Here is a 19,780-nt window from a genome sequence, read left to right on the forward strand (position 1 = left end):
TGTGTGATAGGACACTTCTGCCCTCTGGTCCCTACTTCCCCATCCTGCCTCTATCTCTTGTTGACACCCCCCCCCCAACAAAGCCTATTTAATAAGCAGCTCATTTAGAGAGACAGAAACAAAACTGACGAGTTAGTGTAGATTTAGAGATGTTCTACTCTGGTACTGTAATATCTTAAACCTGCTGGACAGTGTAACTTCAAAAGCCACAAGCGTGTAGATATAGCTCTGTTAAGAAATAAATGTGTTAGCCAGGCGGTGGTGGCACACGCCTTTAATCCCAGCACTCGGGAAGCAGAGCCAGGCAGATCTCTGTGAGTTCAAGGCCAACCTGGGCTACCAAGTGAGTTCCAGGAAAGGCGCAAAGCTACACAGAGAAACCCTGTCTCGAGAAACCAAAAAAAAAAAAAAAAAAAAAAAAGAAAGAAATGTGGCACTCTTCAGACACCATACCCACCCTTGCCATGAGGAGTAAAACTCTCTTTTTCTTTAGCTTCTCTCACCATACCAATCCTTAAATGCATATTAAAATGTTTTCTTAATAAACTCCAACAGTCCTTCCTTTAAACAAATTGAAATGTGCAGAGTTCCCTAGGATCTGGAGATCATTTTTGCCAAGAAGCAGTATTCCTGGGCAGGTGTGATGGCTCAGCCTATGACCTGCATGGTAGGAAAAACTCGCTCCTGAAAGGTGTCCTGTGACCTCCACACGTGCACATGCACACACGCAGAGAATAAACAAATGTAAAAGAAACAGGTAAGTGTCCTCAAGGATGCTTTAGGCCGAGATAATCAAGAGATAATGTGTGCTACAAAGTGCTGGTTCTGGAGCACCGAGTAAGTGATTTCAAACCTCTCATTTCTTATGGGCATGAGAACACAGCCTCAGCTGAAGTAAACCTTAGACCCAAGCGAATAGGATTCAGCCTGTTGTTTAGATGAACATAAATATCAATCTCTTCAGTTTTCATAATGGAAAACAGTTTTGCACCTCGCATCTGATATTTAAAACATTCATTTCTCACGCTGACCTACATAAATTGCGTGCACTTTTTAGGAAAATTAAAGCATGAATTAAGTAGGATTCCATGAGGAGTCACTTCGAATTCAGTGGTAACACTCAGAGACTGAGTACGGTATGAACCAATGCCCTGAACAGACAGGGGAACCAGACCACTTGAGGGAGCTTTTCTCAGTGTGCATAAACCCCACCTACACCCTGTCAGCCTTGACAGGGCCGGTCTCAACTGGACCCCAGTCACCAGTGTTTGTTTGCTTGTTAGTCTGTTTGATTGTTTGGTCTCACTGTCCAAGGCTTGCTGTGTGTCCAGACTAGTCTCAGACTTTTGGTCTGGCATGTACCACCATGTCCAGGTGGTGGTCTTTAAATAAGAGGAAAAGTTGTGAAGCCCCCACAGATTGCTGTGCTTCCCAACTCTGGCTCCAGTGCAGCTACAGCCTCCCTGTGCTTCAGAATAATCTGGACTGTTCTCTCTATCCATCAGCCCTAGATTCTTGAACTCAGAGAAACCTTCCCATACCTTTTGTTCGCCATCATTTAATAGTTTGTAAGATTGCTACTATACTTGTCCATTGGTGCTATAGTGCAGTATCTTTAGTAAGCCACATTTGAAGTTACCTTTCCAGTTATTCACATCTTCACTTTATTTTTTACTTTAAAAGCTTTAAAGTGTCTTATGCTTTACATATCAGTATTAATGCAATGAATTGTTTTGTTTTGTTTTTGTTTTTTTGAGACAAGGTTTCTCTGTATGGTCCTCACTGTCCTGGAACTCACTCTGTAGACCAGGATGGCCTTGAACTCACAGAGATCCACCTGCTTCTGCCTCTCAAGTGCTGGGGTTAAAGGCATGTGCCACCACTGCCTGGCTTATACAATGAGTTTTCTAGTAGCTACTTCTGCTTGAGTTATTTGTGATGTGTTGTACACTCTTCATACTCTATAATGCTTTAAGCCTCATAGCATCCTTTCAAGGTATTGTATACTACCTGTATTTTCCAATTAATAGTAAAGAAAGGTGACAGGCAAGCCTCTGCTCTTCACTGACAAAACTGTCTCTGCCAATAAATGGATCTTTTCTTCTCTCATGGAATGAAAATTAGCTTACTTTAAAAAAAAAAAAAGTGTTCTTTTTTGCCTAGATGCCAAATTTGATCCCAAGTTAAGTCATTTGCCTTTTTTTGGAACCATGAAACTTTTGTTTCATTTAGATTTTTGTAAAACTTCATTCATGTGTATATTTATATATTTTGATCAGCAACAAAGTTTTAGGTTTTTCCTTGAAATAGAAACAGACTTGCTGTGACTTGTTAGGTCATAAGATTTTCCTTTATTTCTTGGTGTATCTTATTTGGTACCTGCAGAAAGCATTCTGCCTTGTTTGAAGCCATACATAATTCTATTTTCACATATCAAAGAATAAGTCAATGCTTAAATCAGAAACAAAACTATTTGTCATGACCCTGTAGCTGGAGTTTTCCTGTGTCCACCCAGCTCCTGTAGCTGCTCAGACCCAAGTAAACACACAGAGACTTATATTACTTATAAACTGTATGGCCATGGCAGGCTTCTTACTATCTAGTTCTTATATCTTAAATTAACCCATTTCTATTCATCTATAAGTTGCCACATACCTTGTGGCTTACCTACTTTACATCTTGCTTCTCATGGCCACGGCTGGCAGTGTCTCCTAACTCAGCCTTCCTCTTCCCAGAATTCTCTTCTCTGCTTATCCCACCTATACTATACTTCCTGCCTGGCTACTGGCCAGTCAGCATTTTATTTATCAATCAGATTAACACATTCACAACATACAGAAACACATCCCAGCACTTCCCCTTTTCTTTTTTTCAAAAAGGAAGGTTTTAACTTTAGCATAGTAAAATTACATATAACAAAACGATTATCAAGCAAAAATTATAGTTATAATATCTAGTCTATTTATATTTGGCAAAATTAAAAAAGATATCCTATCTATCCTATATTTGTGAGTTTAAGGTTTTATATCTTACTTATCTTTTATCATAACTAAGGAAATTATAACTATCTAGTCTTCAACTACACCAAAGACCTCAGAAGGATATAATATTACCTGAGAAATGGGAGAAGGATGCAAGCAACTTTTGGGAGTCTTGCGAGAGTAGACATAGACAGCTGGCAGCCTGGACAGTCATCAAAGTTTCTCTGTAAAGTTGGGGCATCTGTCTTTAGCCTACAGGCCTGGAGTCTCTCAGTCACTTCTCTCTGTGTCCTGTAGAATGTCTGGCAGCCTCTTGCTTTCTGTGGAAACAAAAGCAGGGCCTCCTTTCCAAAGCAACATATCCTTACATCCAAATTTTAAAGTCAAGGAACCTTTAAAATATACATATTGGTTTAACTGAGCAGCTTTTACAATCAAATGTCTTTCTGCAGTTAAAAACCCTAAAGACAACACAATCCAGATTCTCTGTGTTATATCTTACATGACTTATTTTTTATATTACTTTTACTTTCTCTTTAAAGACTTTCTTTTTTAAAACTATTTCTTTATATACCTATATATATTACTTTTTTTCTCTCTTCCAAGTCTACGTACATTTTTACACACATTGTAAACCGTTTAGAGGTTTATCCCATCTGAATCTGTCTTATTGTGAATCTATTGCTCTAAACTGTACCATTTCCACCCACCTCATCTTCCCAACATGGCGGTGGTACATTTACTGCCAGCTCTGGATCTGGAAGTCATGTGTACCATCAACTCTCAGAAACAGTGGGTCTATGCTTCTATCAAAGCAGCGTGTAGCCTAGAAACCTCTTTTTTTTTTTTGTCTGTACTAGCAAATGCTAAATCCACCACGTAGTGTAATGTGCTGCTTGCAGATGCCTCATTCCCACCATGCTGTAGGCCAAGCCTACATGCCATGAACCCGCCATAGAGTAGCTCAAGCCTGCAGGCTGCCGCTAACTTGAGAGAGACAACTAGGAAGCTGTTTTTAGCTCCATTTTAGAATCTTCTTTTTCAGGTTTTAGGTGGAAACTCTTGCCCCATGTTGGGCACCATTTGTAGCTGGAGTTTTCCTTGTAGCTGGAGTTTTCCTGTGTCCACCCGGCTCCTGCAGCCTCTCAGATCCAAATAAACACACAGAGACTTTTATTACTTATAAACTGTATGGCCGTGGCAGGCTTCTTGCTATCTAGTTCTTATATCTTAAATTAACCCATTTCTATTAATCTATAAGTTGCCACATGGCTTGTGGCTTACCAGTATCTTACTTGTTGGTACTCATGGCAGCGGCTGGCAGTGTCTTTTGACTCAGCCTTCTACTTCCCAGCATTCTCCTCTCTGCTTATCCTATACTTCCTGCCTGGCTACTGGCCAATCAGTGTTTTATTTATTTATTTATTTATTTATTTATTTATTTATTTATTTATTAGAGCAACACATTCACAGCATACAGAAAGACATCCCCAGCATGACCCAAAATATTAGCCAGACATGGTTTAAAAAACCTTGATTTTAGGAAAAAACAAGATCATACATTCTTGTTAGGATTGCAGAAAAATAAGGATCTTTTCCAAGTGAATACAGCTAAAAGAAGATGCATTTACATGTAATGGATATGTCCTTTTCTCATTGCCATGAGCACTGTAGGTTTCCAGGATGTGCTTGGTGATTTTGGCCTAGTTGATAGGCATATTCTATATAGCACTCTGAGGAACAGTGAGTTTATCGGGTATCCCTAGAGACCCTTGTAGTGGGTAGCCATTCCAGCTTTGATCTGGAAGTTCCAACCCCCACTGAGGCTTCAGTAACTGTCACGCCTACAAGGCGGGGCCAAGGGAGGACCCTGAAGACCCGAGATCTGGATGCGCCAGCTCTCTTGGTTCCTGCACCCTGGACGCTGGAGGTAAACCGAGCAGAGTTCTCCAGAGAACACTGCCGGACTGCGCCACACTGTTTCCAGACCCTGTAAACTATCCCTTCACTTTTAAGTTACCCCACAAAATAAACCTCCCTTTTAACTACGTAGAGTGGCCTTAATAATTTCACCAATAGACCCTGAGTGAAGGGCTACTTTCAGGAGTGTAATAGACCCCAAAGCAGCCCCAGTGGATGATGGCTTCCCTATACCTATATAACAGGGTTTTTGATGGTGGTGGTAGTTTTTATCTCTATAACAGTTTTTTTAAAGTGATAATTACTGTTTTTTGTTCAGAAGACTTTGGTGGTAATTCAGATAGAAATGTTTATTGTAATGTATTTTATTTTCATCTACATCTTCTAATGACCTGGAATAATAAATTGGGTCTTAAGATTTATGCTGTATTTAAATGTTAATAATCATGTGATACTGGCAAGAAGTAAATCTAATGAACACTCCCCTTTATTTTGCTAACTGTGTGCTTAGTTGTATAGTACACTGATACAATGGTGGGCAGAACTTCAAAAACAAAGAAAGGGGTTATTCAAAATATAATGGAGCCAGTCAGGGCATCTGAAATGTGGCATGCCTGTGATCGGATGGCGAACAGAAAAACAAATGGGAGCTTGGGAGCTTGGATGGGCATCTTAGAGAAGGAAGCATGGACGACATAGGTCAAAGAAACATGAGTTAACAGGACTTGTAAAAGGTGACATTTGTGAAAGACTTGAGGTCATCGAGTGAAGCACTGGAGTTGGGCGCCATCCCTAGTCACCTGGCTCCGGAGGACACAGTGACGGGAGGCTTTACATCATGGATAAAGCACATACAGTCCGGGAAGGATTTACTGGCATAGTCATTTTAAATCTCACTATGTGGGACAATGGGAAGCGTAAATGAGACAACTAAGGAGTAAAGGTGATTCTCTAAAAAAGCACTGAAGGCTCACCTCAGATTACATTGGAGTGCTCAGAAATGCATTATTAGTTGACTTCTTTCTCTTTAATAAAGTATTCTAAAGTTTAAGGCTCCCATTCTTTGTATGGCTTTGGATCCTAGTGATTATGCAACTCTGTTCATGTCCTGGGGTTCCCAGAATGGACAGAGTGCATGGGGGACGCTGCTGTACTCCCTCTGACAGAGATGCCTTTAGCTTCCCTTCTCCCTTACAAGTGCCCTTACTGCTTACAGTAGGTCCCCGGCACGTTGAAGGCTCTTCTTGGGTGCAGTAAAGTTGTGTCTACTGCCCTTGTTTCCCAGCCCTTTGGGTTTGTAGAGATTGTACTGTCCTGCACCCGATTATACACAACAAAGGTCATTCTAGGTTAGGTTTTCTCAGGGGGTTGTCAGAAATCACCATGGAACTTTTTGAAAAGCAGATTGCCAAGTCCCACCTCAAATTTGCCAGATCTCTCTCAGATCTTGCCTGTGAATTTATATGTTCAACAAGCCCCAGTTCTTCCAAAACATTGGGGTTGATGTATGAAAAGCACCATTTAAGAGACTGCAGGAAGTGGAAGCCTTCCTCAGGCATCGTGAGGGCCACCAGACAAATTCAACCCCTGCTCATTAAGGAAGCCATAGCTAACGGGGACAATAATGTCTGTGTAGAAATAACAATAATACAACGTGAAAATAAAAAAGTTCCTTGATTGTAGAAACAGCTACTTCCAGAAAGCCCAGGTCGGAGATATTCTAGACAGTTTTGTGTTTTGTTTAATGTATAGAATATGTTATTATATAATTTCCTTTTAATGTTTGTATCATTAGAATGCTCAGACTTTATTTTCTGAGACAAGGTCTCATGTAGTCCAGGCTGGTCGTAAACTTCTGGTTCACTGCCTCCACCTCCCCAGTGTAGGATTCCAGCTGTGCACCACCACACCTGGCTCATCATCAGATGATTGTCATTCAGCATACATAAAGGTCTCTGGTTGCTTCTCTTTCCTTCACTGGCTCCCTGGGATAATTTATAGAATTTACATAATTTATTAAGACAAAAGAAAAATTGTTCATATTTTTAAAGCTTACTGCGTCTAAAATGGGGAGAGTCTTGCCCTCCATAAATTTTTCAGCCCTCTAGGAGCTTCTGTGAGAATTTCTGCTGGGGATTGTCAACTTAAATGGCATAGAACCACAGATATGGAGAGCTGAATATGATCTCCTCTTGTTCAGCTGCCTCCTCAGTGTTGGTGACACACTCAAATTTTTCTGTTAAAAACTGAAGTCACTGTCCCTACTACCACGTGTTTAGTTTATGGCTCACCAGTGAGTAATGCTCTTAAAAATAAGTAAAGAGGGATGAATGGGAAAAGAAAAACAATATGTCATCCATCCATTAGCCCCATGATGTGTTAGGTAGTATGGGAAGCCAAGTCTAGGCAGATCAAGTGTACCCGTCCACACACTGCAAAGTTTAAGAAAACAGAGATTCTAGATCATCAGTGACTTGTGACTTTTATTATCAAGTAGCATGTGAATTTGCTACCACCATTAAGTATTTTTCTTTGAGACAGGCATTGAACTTGCTATGTAGCTGAGGGTTACATTGAACCACTGATCCCCCTGCCTCCACCTCCCAGGTTGCTGGAATTATAGTTGTGCATCACCATGCTCAGTTGATCAGTATTAAGAATCAAAACTCAGAACGTTATGTATGCTAGGTGAGCACTCTACCAACTGACCTACATTTTCAGGTCCCAAGAGTCGAGTATTTGCTGCATTGATTCTGAAAGAATACAGAGATGATGCAACACAGGTCAGATCCTGGATAGATAGCATGAGTCTCCTGATGAATCAGGCGGCGTTTCCATAGAAGCCATCGTAGCCAGTCCAAGGGAAGGAAGGGCACACATTTCCTGTGCTGGATGCTTCGTTTTGGTTTTGTTGGTTAGTTTGCTTTCTTTCTTTCTTTCTTTCTTTCTTTCTTTCTTTCTTTCTTTCTTTCTTTCTCTTTCCTTCCTTCCTTCCTTCCTTCTCCCCACCCCTCTCTCTCTTAACTTTTTCTTTTTTGTTTGTGTTTGTTTGTTTGTTTGTTTGAGACAGGGTCTCACCGTGTAGGTTTGGATGCCCTGGAACTCACTGTGTAGGTCTGGCTGGCCTGAAACTAACAGAGATACACCTGCCTCTGTCTGCTGAATGCCAGGATTAAAGGCGTGGACTTTACTACACCCAGCTTAGTTTGGTTTCTTGAGGCAAATTCTCACTATATAGACTTGGCTAGCCTGGAACTTGTTATGTAGAACAGACTGACCTCAAACTCGTAGAGATCTACCTTTCTCTACCTCCTGAATGCTGGGATTAAAACCATGTACCACCATATGCAGCCCCTGTGCTGATACATATTATACTCTATTGTATTACATCATGTCATCCAGTTCAATCTTCAGCAAACTTTCAAAATAATTGCAACCTCTGTGACATAGGTACAGAAACTGTGGGTCAGAGAAAGCAGCTTACCCAAGCTCTTACTCAGCAGAACTCAGGTCTGCACCCATGTCTGTGACTGCAAAGCCCTCTCTTTCATGAGAATTCTAACAATGGACTCTGTTCTGAGAGGAAAATGAGAAGGAGCTACATTTGGTATGTTCCAACTGGATACTAAAGAATCATATGGGTTAGAAAAAAGGCCACACTCGGGAGGCAGAGCCAGGAGGATCTCTGTGAGTTCGAGGCCAGCCTGGACTACCAAGTGAGTCCCAGAAAAGGCGCAAAGCTACACAGAGAAACCCTGTCTTGAAAAAACAAAACAAAAAACAAAACAAAAAAGAAAAAAAGAAAAAAGGCCAAGCGGTGCTAAGGAACCAAAAGGTGTAGAGTGCACCCTGAGCTCCCGGAGGATCATGGCAGCCCTCATGTCTAGACACGGTGACACCTGAGGGGCTAAGCCAAAGAAGTGCATGTTAAAAAATCAACAAAACCAAGTAACTAGTTGGATGTTATGGGAAAGAGGCAAAGAGGGGTCATATGAACAAAAGCTGACGGAACAGATCACTGACAATGTGTCGGGACACAGTCCAAGAATGGAGCTGTGGAGGGGAATTCTGAGTGCTTGTAAGAAAACTCCAAGAAAACAAGCCAAGAGTCTTGGGACCTCAGTTCCTGCAAAAACACAGAATTGTTCTTGGAATGTGTTTTCATGCTCCTCCCAGGTGTAGCAGATAGGACTGAGTTGACTTCAGCTGTTGTTATTCATATGTCTCTATGGAAAAAGCTGTTTGTGCCACATGTGGCTTGTCCTTGTGATTGAACACCTTACTCTTGGCGATTCTTCTTAACCCTCAGAGTATAAATTGTCTGGTGCTCTGAATAAAGTTGGCTTTTGCATGAGACTTCAGTCTGCCTCATTTTAAGGCCCGGCTCTTGCAGGTTCATGCCACTAACTAGAGCCATAACCAACAGTGCAGAACCAATGGATTTACCAGAACACAAGTTGCAGCTCCTTGTAGACATGAAGTGTTCACTCTACCGTGCTCTGAGCTAACCTTAATTCCCAATGATTGCCTCATAGGCAGCATGTGTTGTAACTGCTGTTTGCTGAGTAGTTAAAGCTGTGCCTTAATAGTCTTGATACCTAATTAATTTTTTTAAACAAAACAGATTATAATCTTACATCTCACGCACGAGGAGGGGCTACAAAACATGACTAACTTCATTGTTTTTAAGTTTTATAAAAAACCATTCACTTCTGTCATCTGAAAGAAAAAAATTAACTTCAGAAAAGCTAAAGAGCCCAAGTGTTTACTTGGTGGCCATTCATAACTTTTCAGAATGTAATCAGGCAACAGGGAGAGTAGGTATATTGTTTACTTGGTGGCCATTCATAAACCTTCAGACTGTGTGAGCAGAAACTGGGGAGAGTAGTCGTATGGTTTACCAAAATGATTTTCCAGTGAATGTTCAGAAAACACTTTTTAAATTTTCTGTTTATGTAAAACAATTTTAATTTAAAAATTAAATAATAAACACGATATGGAAGGTGCTAGTAGTGAGCACTTGCCTAGCATGCATGAGGCCCTGCGTTTGATTCCCAGAACTCCATAAATAAGTAAATAAGTCAATAACTTATGGTACTGGAGTATCTCTAAAGCGTCATGGTTTCCAGAGCTGGAGAGATGGCTCAGCTGTCAGAGTGTGTGCTGCTCTTGCAGAGGACCTGGGTCTGACTCCCAGCACCCACACTGGGCAGCTCACAGCTGCCTGTAAGCCCAGCTCCAGGGGAGCACCTGCACACACGTGTACACACCCCCACACACACACAAATCAAAAATAATAAAAATAAATATTAAAAAATTGTTTTCTGGAACCTGACGTACCACCAATAAAAAAAGAAAAAAATAGTAGTCGAGGAAAAAAGGCAGATGACTACTGGTTTTCATATGATGACATATGAAGTACAATAGCTCAATATTGTATTGTATTGTGTTGTCAATATTGTATTGACCAATTCGTTATTATATGTGATACCTAGTTTGACCTTTTTTTCTTAGTTCACTAATGTTTTTCATTGACAAAAATTAAATGATTGTTTTTTGCTTGATTGGTGTTTTGTTCTTGTTAGTTGTTTGTTTTTTGAGTAAGGGTCTCATTCTTTAGCCTAAGCGGATCCGGAACTCACAATGCAGCCCATGCTGGTTTTGAACTCTCAGTACTCCTGAGTACTGATGTGAAGGCATGTGCTGTTACACTTTATAGTATGGTGCTTGGAGTGATTTCATGTGGAGTGGCTAAGTCAGGCTCATTCATGTATGCTCATAGACTTACTCATCCTGCAGTGGTAACACTCCAAACCTGCTCTCCGCAGTTCTCACGCACAGGAAACACCACTGGTGTGGTCACTGTGCTCTTCTGAACTCGTTCCTGCTGTGTAACTGCAGCTTGTTCTCTGACTGACAGCTCCCCAACCCCACAGGCACCCAGCCTCTGGCCACCCCCGTTCTCCTTCTACCTCTATGAGTTCAGCCTTTTCTGGTCTGCGTGTAATGAGACTCTGCAGTGCCTTCTGCCTGGCTTATTCCTTGTCACGTGATGTCTTTCAGGTTCACCCAACTGTTTTTATGTTTTAGTACTGGTACAGTCTGTCCCAGATGTCAAGTACTTTGCACTTGGAATCTTATCCATGTTGCTTTTGTAAAATTTTGCTTTATTTGAAACATTTAATTTTAGGAGGAAAATATGGATCTGAGTTTTTCCTCCTTGATACTTTGGCTTTAAAATAAATGGTAGTTTTAAGAACTGACTTGTTTGAATTTCAGTATCAAGTACATTTTTATTATAGTATAAAATATTTAAATAGCGGAGTAGGGTGGTGCAGGCCTGTAATCTGAGCACTTGGAAGTGATGGTAAGAGTATCAAGACCAACCTTGACTACCTGATGCCTTGTCTCAAAAAAGCATAAATGAATACGTAGAGAGCTGGGAAGATGACTTGGTAAAGTGTCTGCCATCATGAAAACTGAGTGTGGCAGCCCCGAAACTCATTTACCAGCCAACCTAGCCTATTGATGCGCCTCAGGTTCCGTAAGGGACCCGGTCTCAGAAAGTAAGGTGGAGAATAACCGAGGAAAGACATCTGACATTGACCTTTGGCCTCTGTAGGCAATGCACACATATGTGTATGTATACCTGCACACATGCATACATATTGTTAATCCCACAGGTTTCAGGAGAAAGACCACTGACTCAAATCATGCCCAAATTAACTAAAGCAAGTAATTAATTGAAGGGAGCTTTTTTTTTTTTTTATTCCTATACATAGGCTGTCTCCCCCTAAAGGCAGGGTTCAAGAGATGAGTATTAGACATGGATGAGATAAGGGTTTTATAATTCGGGAACAGGGGGTTTCCATATGGGGGATTTGGCAGGCAAATAGGTAGGTTTACAGAAGTAGAACATAAACATAACTAGGTGGTCATAACAACCTCCTGAAGCAAAGAAACGGTTGCAAGATGGTCATAACAAGGTGGTCATAACACCAGGTGGTCATTATAACCTTTTGAAACAAAGGCATGGTTGCTGTTTCCTGAAACAGGTGGTGTAGAACCACTTGTAGTTCAGGTTACAGATGGGCACAGCCCAGTCTTTGAGAAACAGATTTAATCATAAACAGGGATGAATCTAGTTTTTCTTTACTATAAGATGGCTTCTAAGCCTAAGATGGAAGCAGTCTGGTTTATCAATACATCCACATGAACATGTCCATACAGCACACATTCATATACACACTAAATAAATAAGGAAAGCAAAATCTTTAAAGGTCATTTTAAGTTGAAAATTCTGATATACCTGATCATCAAATAAAGCTATTACTCACATACCAGTGTGAACTTTCAAAGCTTGAGCCAATAAAAATGAAAATTAGAATTTGTATTTCATTTTCAGTCTGTTCACGTGTGACCTGCAGAATTAATGAAATATTTTTCTTACTATTTAGGAAGTACCAGAGGGGCACCAGGGTCCGGCTGCGACTCCTGGATCTTGAGCTAACATCGAGGTTCCTGGGTGCGACCACAGATACAACTATACTAGAGGCTGATGCCGTTCTCTTAGGACTCCAAGAGAGCAGAGACTCCAAATCAAGAGAGGAACAACTCAACAAGTAAATGAATCTGCGTGCTTCAGTCAAAACAGGCTCTGTTTTGAGCCCAGATAACTGTCAAGAATGCAATTAGAAAACTGTGAATAAGTGATTGAATAAAGTTGTAATAAATGAAAACTCATCATAGCTCTTCCCTGTTCGTTATTTTTGGCTGCACCCCCTTTTTTTCTACCCATTTTTGTTGGATTGGGGTACACAAGCAATCCTAAGATTCTCTAATTCAGTCAGTGCTTTGAATACTGTCTGGACAGATGGGTTGTTTCTAACCAACAGTCAACAAGTAATCCAAAATGGCTTGCCTTGGTGTGGAAAGTGGACAGTAAATAAGAAAAATGTGTTAGTGTGTTAGTGGTGCATGCTCAGGAGAAAAACAAAGCAGAGATTGGCTACAAGGTCCAAGTACAGGTTGAAATTTAGGTATGGTCAGCACAAGAACAGTCCCTCAAAAATGAAGCCACGGGAGTCTCTAGGAGAACATACTCCTGCAGAGGTGGTGGCTAGTGTTAAACCCCTGAGACAGGCCTGGGCCTATCCGGTTCAGAACCAGGAAGAAGCCATCATGGCCGAGTGTAAGAAGAGGAGAGGGGGTTGCAGAGAAGCAAGGAGAGCACATATGTCCTTCAGCTTTGCTTGCTGTGATCAAGAGGGAGGCTCGCTGGAGGATTCTTGGAAGAAGAGGGAGTGTTACCTGCCTGTTCCTCTGGCTGGATCCCTTGAGTAGATAGACGGGGTGAGTAGTCTAAAAATGAGCAAGAGTTGCCATAGTGAGACATGTCAGGAAACAAGTGATCATCCGGGTAAGAGACCAGGGAGAGCAGTAGGGACAGGTGGAAAGAAACGTTGGATTCTGGGCGTAGTTTAAAGACAGCGCCAACAGGGTTGCCTACACAGTGAATACGGGTTATGAGAAACGGAGTGGGGGATGGCATCAGAGTCTTGCCTTTTGCAACCGAACCCTCCCTTAACTGAGCTAGAGAGGAAGAGGCTTGAGAAGACAGTCTAGAACTCAGTTTGGAACATGTTGAAATACTTGTTGGACATTTAAATGGAGATGTCCTAGAGGCAGTTGGTGGTGGGTCCAAAGCTCATGAGATAAAAGATTGAAACTTGGAAGCTACAGATATTTTACCCTGTAAGTTTTAAAAAAAGAAGAAGGCAGGGAGGGGATTGGGGACCATGCTAGCACACGTCTACAATCCCAGCATTCAGAAGGCAGAGTCAGGTGGATAGATGTGAGTCAAGTCTAGCCTGGTCTACATAGCAAGTTCCAGGCTAGCCACAGCTACACAGTGAGACCCTGTCTCAAAAAATGAAGGTGTATGCATTTTCTTTGGCAGTTTTTTTGTGTTACAGTAGCATCATGAAGTCCTAAAGTCCAGGGATGTAAGTCAGGATAGAGCACTTGTCTTGCATGTAGAAGGCCCTGAGTTTTATACTCAGTGCTACAAGAAAACAGAAATGTCTTGTCTGAAGTCCCACTAGGGGCCGAGCTGATTGGTCTAATGGGCCTAAATGACAAGTGTTGTTTTACCAGGGGAGCCAGATGGGTAGAATAATCTGGAACTGGCATGTTAGTCAGAATGTCATACAGTCTATAACAAGGTAAAAATGGAATAGACTATCTCCATGATGTCTGACTTTGTGCAAGAAAATGGCATAGCCTTTTCTGACCTAGTTGATGAAATTGCGTAGCTTCACACCTGTTGTATGTTTTTTGCTCTTCTGGGGGGCCCCTGCTACCCAGCTCCCAAATAAATTCATACACGGAAGCTTTTTCTTAATTATAAATGCCTGGCCTTAGCTGGTTTTGGTTTCTAGCCAGCTTTTCTTAACTTATCCCAACTGTCTTTTGCCTCTGGGCTTTTCCCATTGTCTTACTTCTGTGAATCTTACTCTTACTCTGTGACTTGCTGTATAGCTGGGTGGCTGGCTCCTGGAGTCCTCCTTCTTCTCTGGCTCCTCAATCTCCTTCTCCCAGATTTCTTCTATATAATCTCTCTGCCTGCTAACCCTGCCCATCCTTTCTGCTGCCTTGATATTGGCCACTCAGTTCTTTATTAGACCATCAGGTGTTTTACACAGGCACAATAACACAGCTTCACAGAATTAAACAAACGCAACATAAACAAAAATAATACACCTTAAAATAATATTCTACAGCACACACCTTCCCGGGTGGTTGTAAAAAAGTGGGAATGCCGTTTCACTGTGACGGGGAGGGCAACAATATTTCACATCTTACTAGAGGTGTTGTACAGTTCACATGGAGATGAGAGATGGGGCCACTGAAAAGAATGGACTCTACCTCTAGGTGTAGACATGCCCTTATCTCCTCCCTTAAGGGTTAATCCAGTGGGGCAGGCCTGGGACATGACTAGGTGACCACCCCAGCGGGTTTCACAGTAAGATGATGTCCCACTAGTGTAGTCCCTGTGGTGTGACTAGGTCAGATTGCCTTCCTGAGGCCCAACTCCCAAAGGTGGAAGCCTGTCTTTTTGTTTTGGATGCTGGCCAGAGCTGAGGTATGCTTTTAAACTCCTTACCTAAGGCTTTGGGCTTTCCTGCTTTTTCTGAAGGTCTGCTCCAGGCTGCCTGCCCCACATGGCTGGCCTTCTCCTCCCCCCCCCCCACCCCCGTATCTTTAGCAGCAACATGGCTTTTGTTTTTATCCTCCCCTGAGAGACTTACAGCTCGCCTGCCCTGGGATTTTCCTTTCGGACTCTAAGAAATTGTCTTCAAGCTTGCGTTTGAGTTCATTCTCTCCTTAAATGCTTCTGTTAATGAGACTAGGAACCCCAAAAGGGGACCACAACTTCCCAGGCATCATTGACAGCTGGGCTGGGACTCCTCAAGATTGCTAGTGACTCTTCTTCATTGCCTTTTAATTCTGTAGTTGGTAGAGCAAACACACCATTCTTGCGTGCCTAGATGGCTTTATCTCTATCTTCAGAAATAGTCTGCACCAAGAGCATACCCTGTAGAGATCCTTCTAAAGTCTCAAATACAAATCTTAGGTCTCCCACGCCTGTCCTTCCTGCTCCCTTAATGAAATACTTTTCAGCAGTCTTCGGAATTCCAACCTGTTGGCGCTCCCTTTCCCCTCGCCATCATCCCGTTCGTGGTCCCACGACTCTCACTCTCCAGTGATTAAGTCAGGTGTGTCCTTACAGTCATCCCCCTGCATTGCATTCCTGCACCTGAAACAGTTCACCACTGCAGGAGAAACCCCCGTGGCAGAGATGGAACGTGCAGGAAGGAAAAGCAAATGCATGGACCCGAGAGCACTGAGACAGGCATCTCACTGTGCTCCAGGACAGAATCCGGCAAGTATTGATTAAGTAGTCCTCTTTCTTGTGGAGTAGAGTCCAGAAAAAAGATGATACAGGTCCTGCATGAAGACTCTATGAACTTTTCCCCAAAGGCCCACTCTTGGATCTTTTCTGTCTCCTGGTATTCCAGAATAAAGGCCAGTTGTGAATCTAAACCCGGCTTCCCGGGTGACCTGAGTTGAACAATGCGCCTTCCCCAGTTGCTGTCCACCTGGAACCTGTGAATGGGTTTTCTTGGCTATGGAGATGTATTAGCTATTTCTCTTGTTGCTGTGACAAAATGCTTGATCAACTTCAGGAGGTGGCTCACACATGTGAGGGTCCAGTGTATTGTGTGGGGAGAGCATGGCTGGGAGAGCAGCTGTAGCTGTGGTGGGAGAGGGAGGCAGCTGGTGGTGGTGCGTGCACAGTCAGCAGCAGAGAGATGCTGCGGGCAGCCTCACCTCATCCCTTCTCTCCCATCTGGGCCTTCGATCAAGGGATACTGCTGCCCGCATTCAGGAGGAGGTGGATCTAACCTCCTCAGGCAAACCTCCTTGGAAAGGCCCCCGAAGATTCATCCAGAGGTGAATCATCCAGAGTGTCAATCACTCCAAAGTGATTACAAATCCAGTCACACTGAATATCAACATTAACCATCACCATTTTGGGCAAAAATTCTGATCTAGTTTAAGCAAAAGATTTCTCAATGGTAACTTAGAATTTTATCCTTTTGTTCACCCTCAACAAGTTTTGTTTTGTTGGACTTTTTTTTCAATCAAATTTCCTAATGCATATTGTCTAAAAAGGTAATTATTAACCATCATACATCCCTTGACACTGGACAGGCCGTGCTACTTACTGTTTTTAATAGGAGTTAGTAGCTGTGGTGTAGACAGACCTAAGATATACTTGGAATTTGGCCTTGCTCTGCACAAACCCTCAGATTAGAGTCAAGCCAGTGCACCCACAGCCCGAAACTGGACCACCCCAGGTCTGCAGACTCAAGGGTTCAATGCCTATTGTAAACCTCTGACATTTTGGTGGTGGTTTCCAAAGCAGGAAAAGCCAAACGGACTGATACAGAAACTAATCCTCAGGACTAGCATTAACTCCAAAACTGAATGTAGATAAGGAAAATCATGTGCTGCAGTACCAAATCATTTGGCCAACTGTCTGTCACCCACGGTAGCTTGAAGGACAGAAGGTAACTAGTTAACAGAAATCCTGCAGTGGGTTTTGAGACAGAATTTGAGGGGTAAGTTGTCTAATAAAGATGTCATGTTTTGAATGTGAAATGTCCCCCTTGGTCTCAGCCTTTTTAATACTTGGTCCCAGGTGGTGGCATTGTTTGGGGAGCTTTTGGTCTTGCAGCCTCACTGGAGCAAGTTTCCTAGTAAAAATTGTCACCTCCTTCAAGTTTGCTCTTTCTGCTCTGTGCTGGTGGTTCAGGATATGAGCTTCCAGCTCCCTGTGCCTGCTGCTTGTCGCCATGACTCTTCCATCACCATGGACTCCTTCTGTCCTGAAACGGTAAGCGTAAACTCTTTCTTCGATATGTTACCTTGGTCATGGTGTTCTAGCATAGCAACAGAAAAGTAACAATACAATGCAATCGCAAGAAATAGAGGAACTCGGGGGAGCTATTGCATTCTTGTATCCACATAAGAAGCTGAACATCCAGCATATACCTGTAACCCCAGCTCCAAAGGAGGTAGAAGTGGTAGGTCTTGCTAACTTCCAGCCTAGCTGAAAGGGCACAAGCCCAGGGTCAGGGAGAGACCCTGCTTCAGAGGAACAGGCTGAAAGTGACAGAGGGGGACATGCTCTCTTCTGGTCCCGTCAGTGCACATAGGCACGTCTACCCAAGCACACGTGTTCACATGCACCATATACTCACATGGAGAGACCCGTATGGACACATAAATTAAATGAATGCATTTTAAGTAATTTAAAAGTATCTAGAATATAGCCATAGCATCTATTGTTTAGACTCCTGGAAGGACTAAGGTTTGGCTATCTCATAGACTCTTTTGGATAGACAGAAAAATTCCCAGAAATCTTTAGACAAAGTTCCACCAAAGCAGTGTTTCTTAACCTCACGTCCTTCATGTTGTGGTGACCCCCAACTGTAAAATTATTTCACTGCTACTTCATAACTGTAGCTACTGTTACAAATCATAATTAGGTATCTAATATACAATATATCTGATATGCGACCCCAGGAGGTGCACAGGTTGAGAACCTCTGCACTAAGCCTGAATAAGGGCAAATTAGAGGTAATTAAGCTTCAAGAAATAAAAGGTTAGTGGGACAGTGGTAGCACACACCTTTAATCCCAGCACTTGAGAGGCAGAGGTAGGAGGATCTCTATGAGTTAAAGGCCAGCCTGGTCTACAGAGCAAGTTCCAGGACAGCTGAGGCTACACAGAGAAACCCTGTCTCGAAACCAGCCCCCCACCAAAAAAAAAAAAAAAAAAAAGGAAAGAAAATAAGTAAAAGCTTAGCACAAAAAGAATAGTAGGTGTGCCTTTTGTGGTTGATTCAAAACAAGAAAGTAGCCCGTTAAGGTTCTGAGGACGTATGTTGATGGCCATGCTTCCAGTGTAGACTAAAGGAGTCTTAAATGGTTCCAAACACAAAAAAGCCTCATAGATCTCACTCTTCACTTGAGGTGGAGGCATCCAACAAGTTGCTAAGAGGGATCCCCCCGGCACTTGCCTGGTGGAATTGTAGCATTGCTGTGAGTGGTGATAGGAGCTGCTATGGTTAACCTTTTCAAATGGGAGCATCTATTCTAAGCGTCTTGTGTCTCTTCTGTAGAAGTACTGTCTGGTGTTGATTATCAATTCTATGTCATGCATCTTTAAAACTTAGCAGTTTAAAAACATTTATCATGTCATTCTGATTCAGTGTCTGTCACAAAGTTTCACTTCCATCCATGTCTGTGTCTTGTCTGGAGAGTTCACTGGGGAAAGCTCCCTTCCCGAGCCCCACTTTGAATTGGCAGGTTTCATTCTCTAAGGATTTTAGAATGAGAGCTTCAGTTTCTCAATGACTCTTCACTAGAAGTTACCTTCTGTTCTTTTCCCATAAACCCCATCAACATGGCACATTCTTCAGAGTGGGGGAAGAGAAAGGAAAGGATGGAAACAGACAGACAGACAGACAGACACTGACTGGTAGCAAAATAGAAGTTGCCGCCTTATGCAACCTCATCACTGATGGGATCTCCCTCTGTCTTGTACTCTGATGGGTGACAGCAAATTATTCTAGGAACAAAGCCACAAAGTCCAGGACATGAGGACCTTGAGGACCGCCATAGAAGCTGTCTATGCCAGGCAGATAATTTTCTATTCTGTTCATGGGTGTTTAAATCTGGGCCTGATGTACATCACAGGAACCAGTTTTTAGTGGGCGCCATGATTAGATGGGGCTTTGGGAGGAGAGGTTGCAGAATGGGTCCAGATGAGAACAGCTGTTAACAAGAGGACAGCCCTGGTGATCGGATTGTCCATCCCGATTCCTCGTTCCCCTGTGGGGCACCGTGACTGTAGTCTCATGATAGGGAAGGTGAAGCATGTTCACCATGTGCGGCTAGTGGCTAACAATACAAGTGGGTTTAGGAAAGAGGGAGATGAGTCTGTGAACAGCAGATCCAGACTTGAGTATTAAAGGAAAGCAGGGAGTCTGAAGTACATCCCATAACTTCGAAGCCCACATTAATAGAGCACTATGAAACTTTGGAACCACAGGCTGGTTAGGCCATTGGGTTGACCCAGTATTGCATTTCTTATATTCATATCATTTGGGCTTTCTTAAAATAAATATACAATTTAGTATAAATCCTCAAGGGAAATGTGTAGTTTATTTGGAAAGACTATAACTTTTCCCCCCATGTTTCTTTTTAAACTAATTACAAAGGACTTAGAGATGCTCTGACCCCAAG

At 42.4% G+C, this 19,780-nt stretch overlaps 1 protein-coding gene across 1 annotated transcript in view; it reads left to right on the forward strand.

Moving 5' to 3' along the window:
- Mrps28 (mitochondrial ribosomal protein S28) overlaps nt 1-12,644 on the forward strand; it is a 119,967-nt gene extending 107,323 nt beyond the window's left edge. The window contains exon 3 of the mRNA XM_059253958.1: nt 12,359-12,644. Coding sequence (XP_059109941.1) covers nt 12,359-12,527 — 169 coding nt within the window. The 3' untranslated portion in view covers nt 12,528-12,644. The remainder of the gene's footprint in view (nt 1-12,358) is intronic.
- Nucleotides 12,645-19,780: the final 7,136 nt, after the last annotated feature.

Source organism: Peromyscus eremicus, chromosome 2, assembly GCF_949786415.1.
Source record: "Peromyscus eremicus chromosome 2, PerEre_H2_v1, whole genome shotgun sequence".
Classification (NCBI taxonomy): Eukaryota; Metazoa; Chordata; class Mammalia; order Rodentia; family Cricetidae; genus Peromyscus; species Peromyscus eremicus.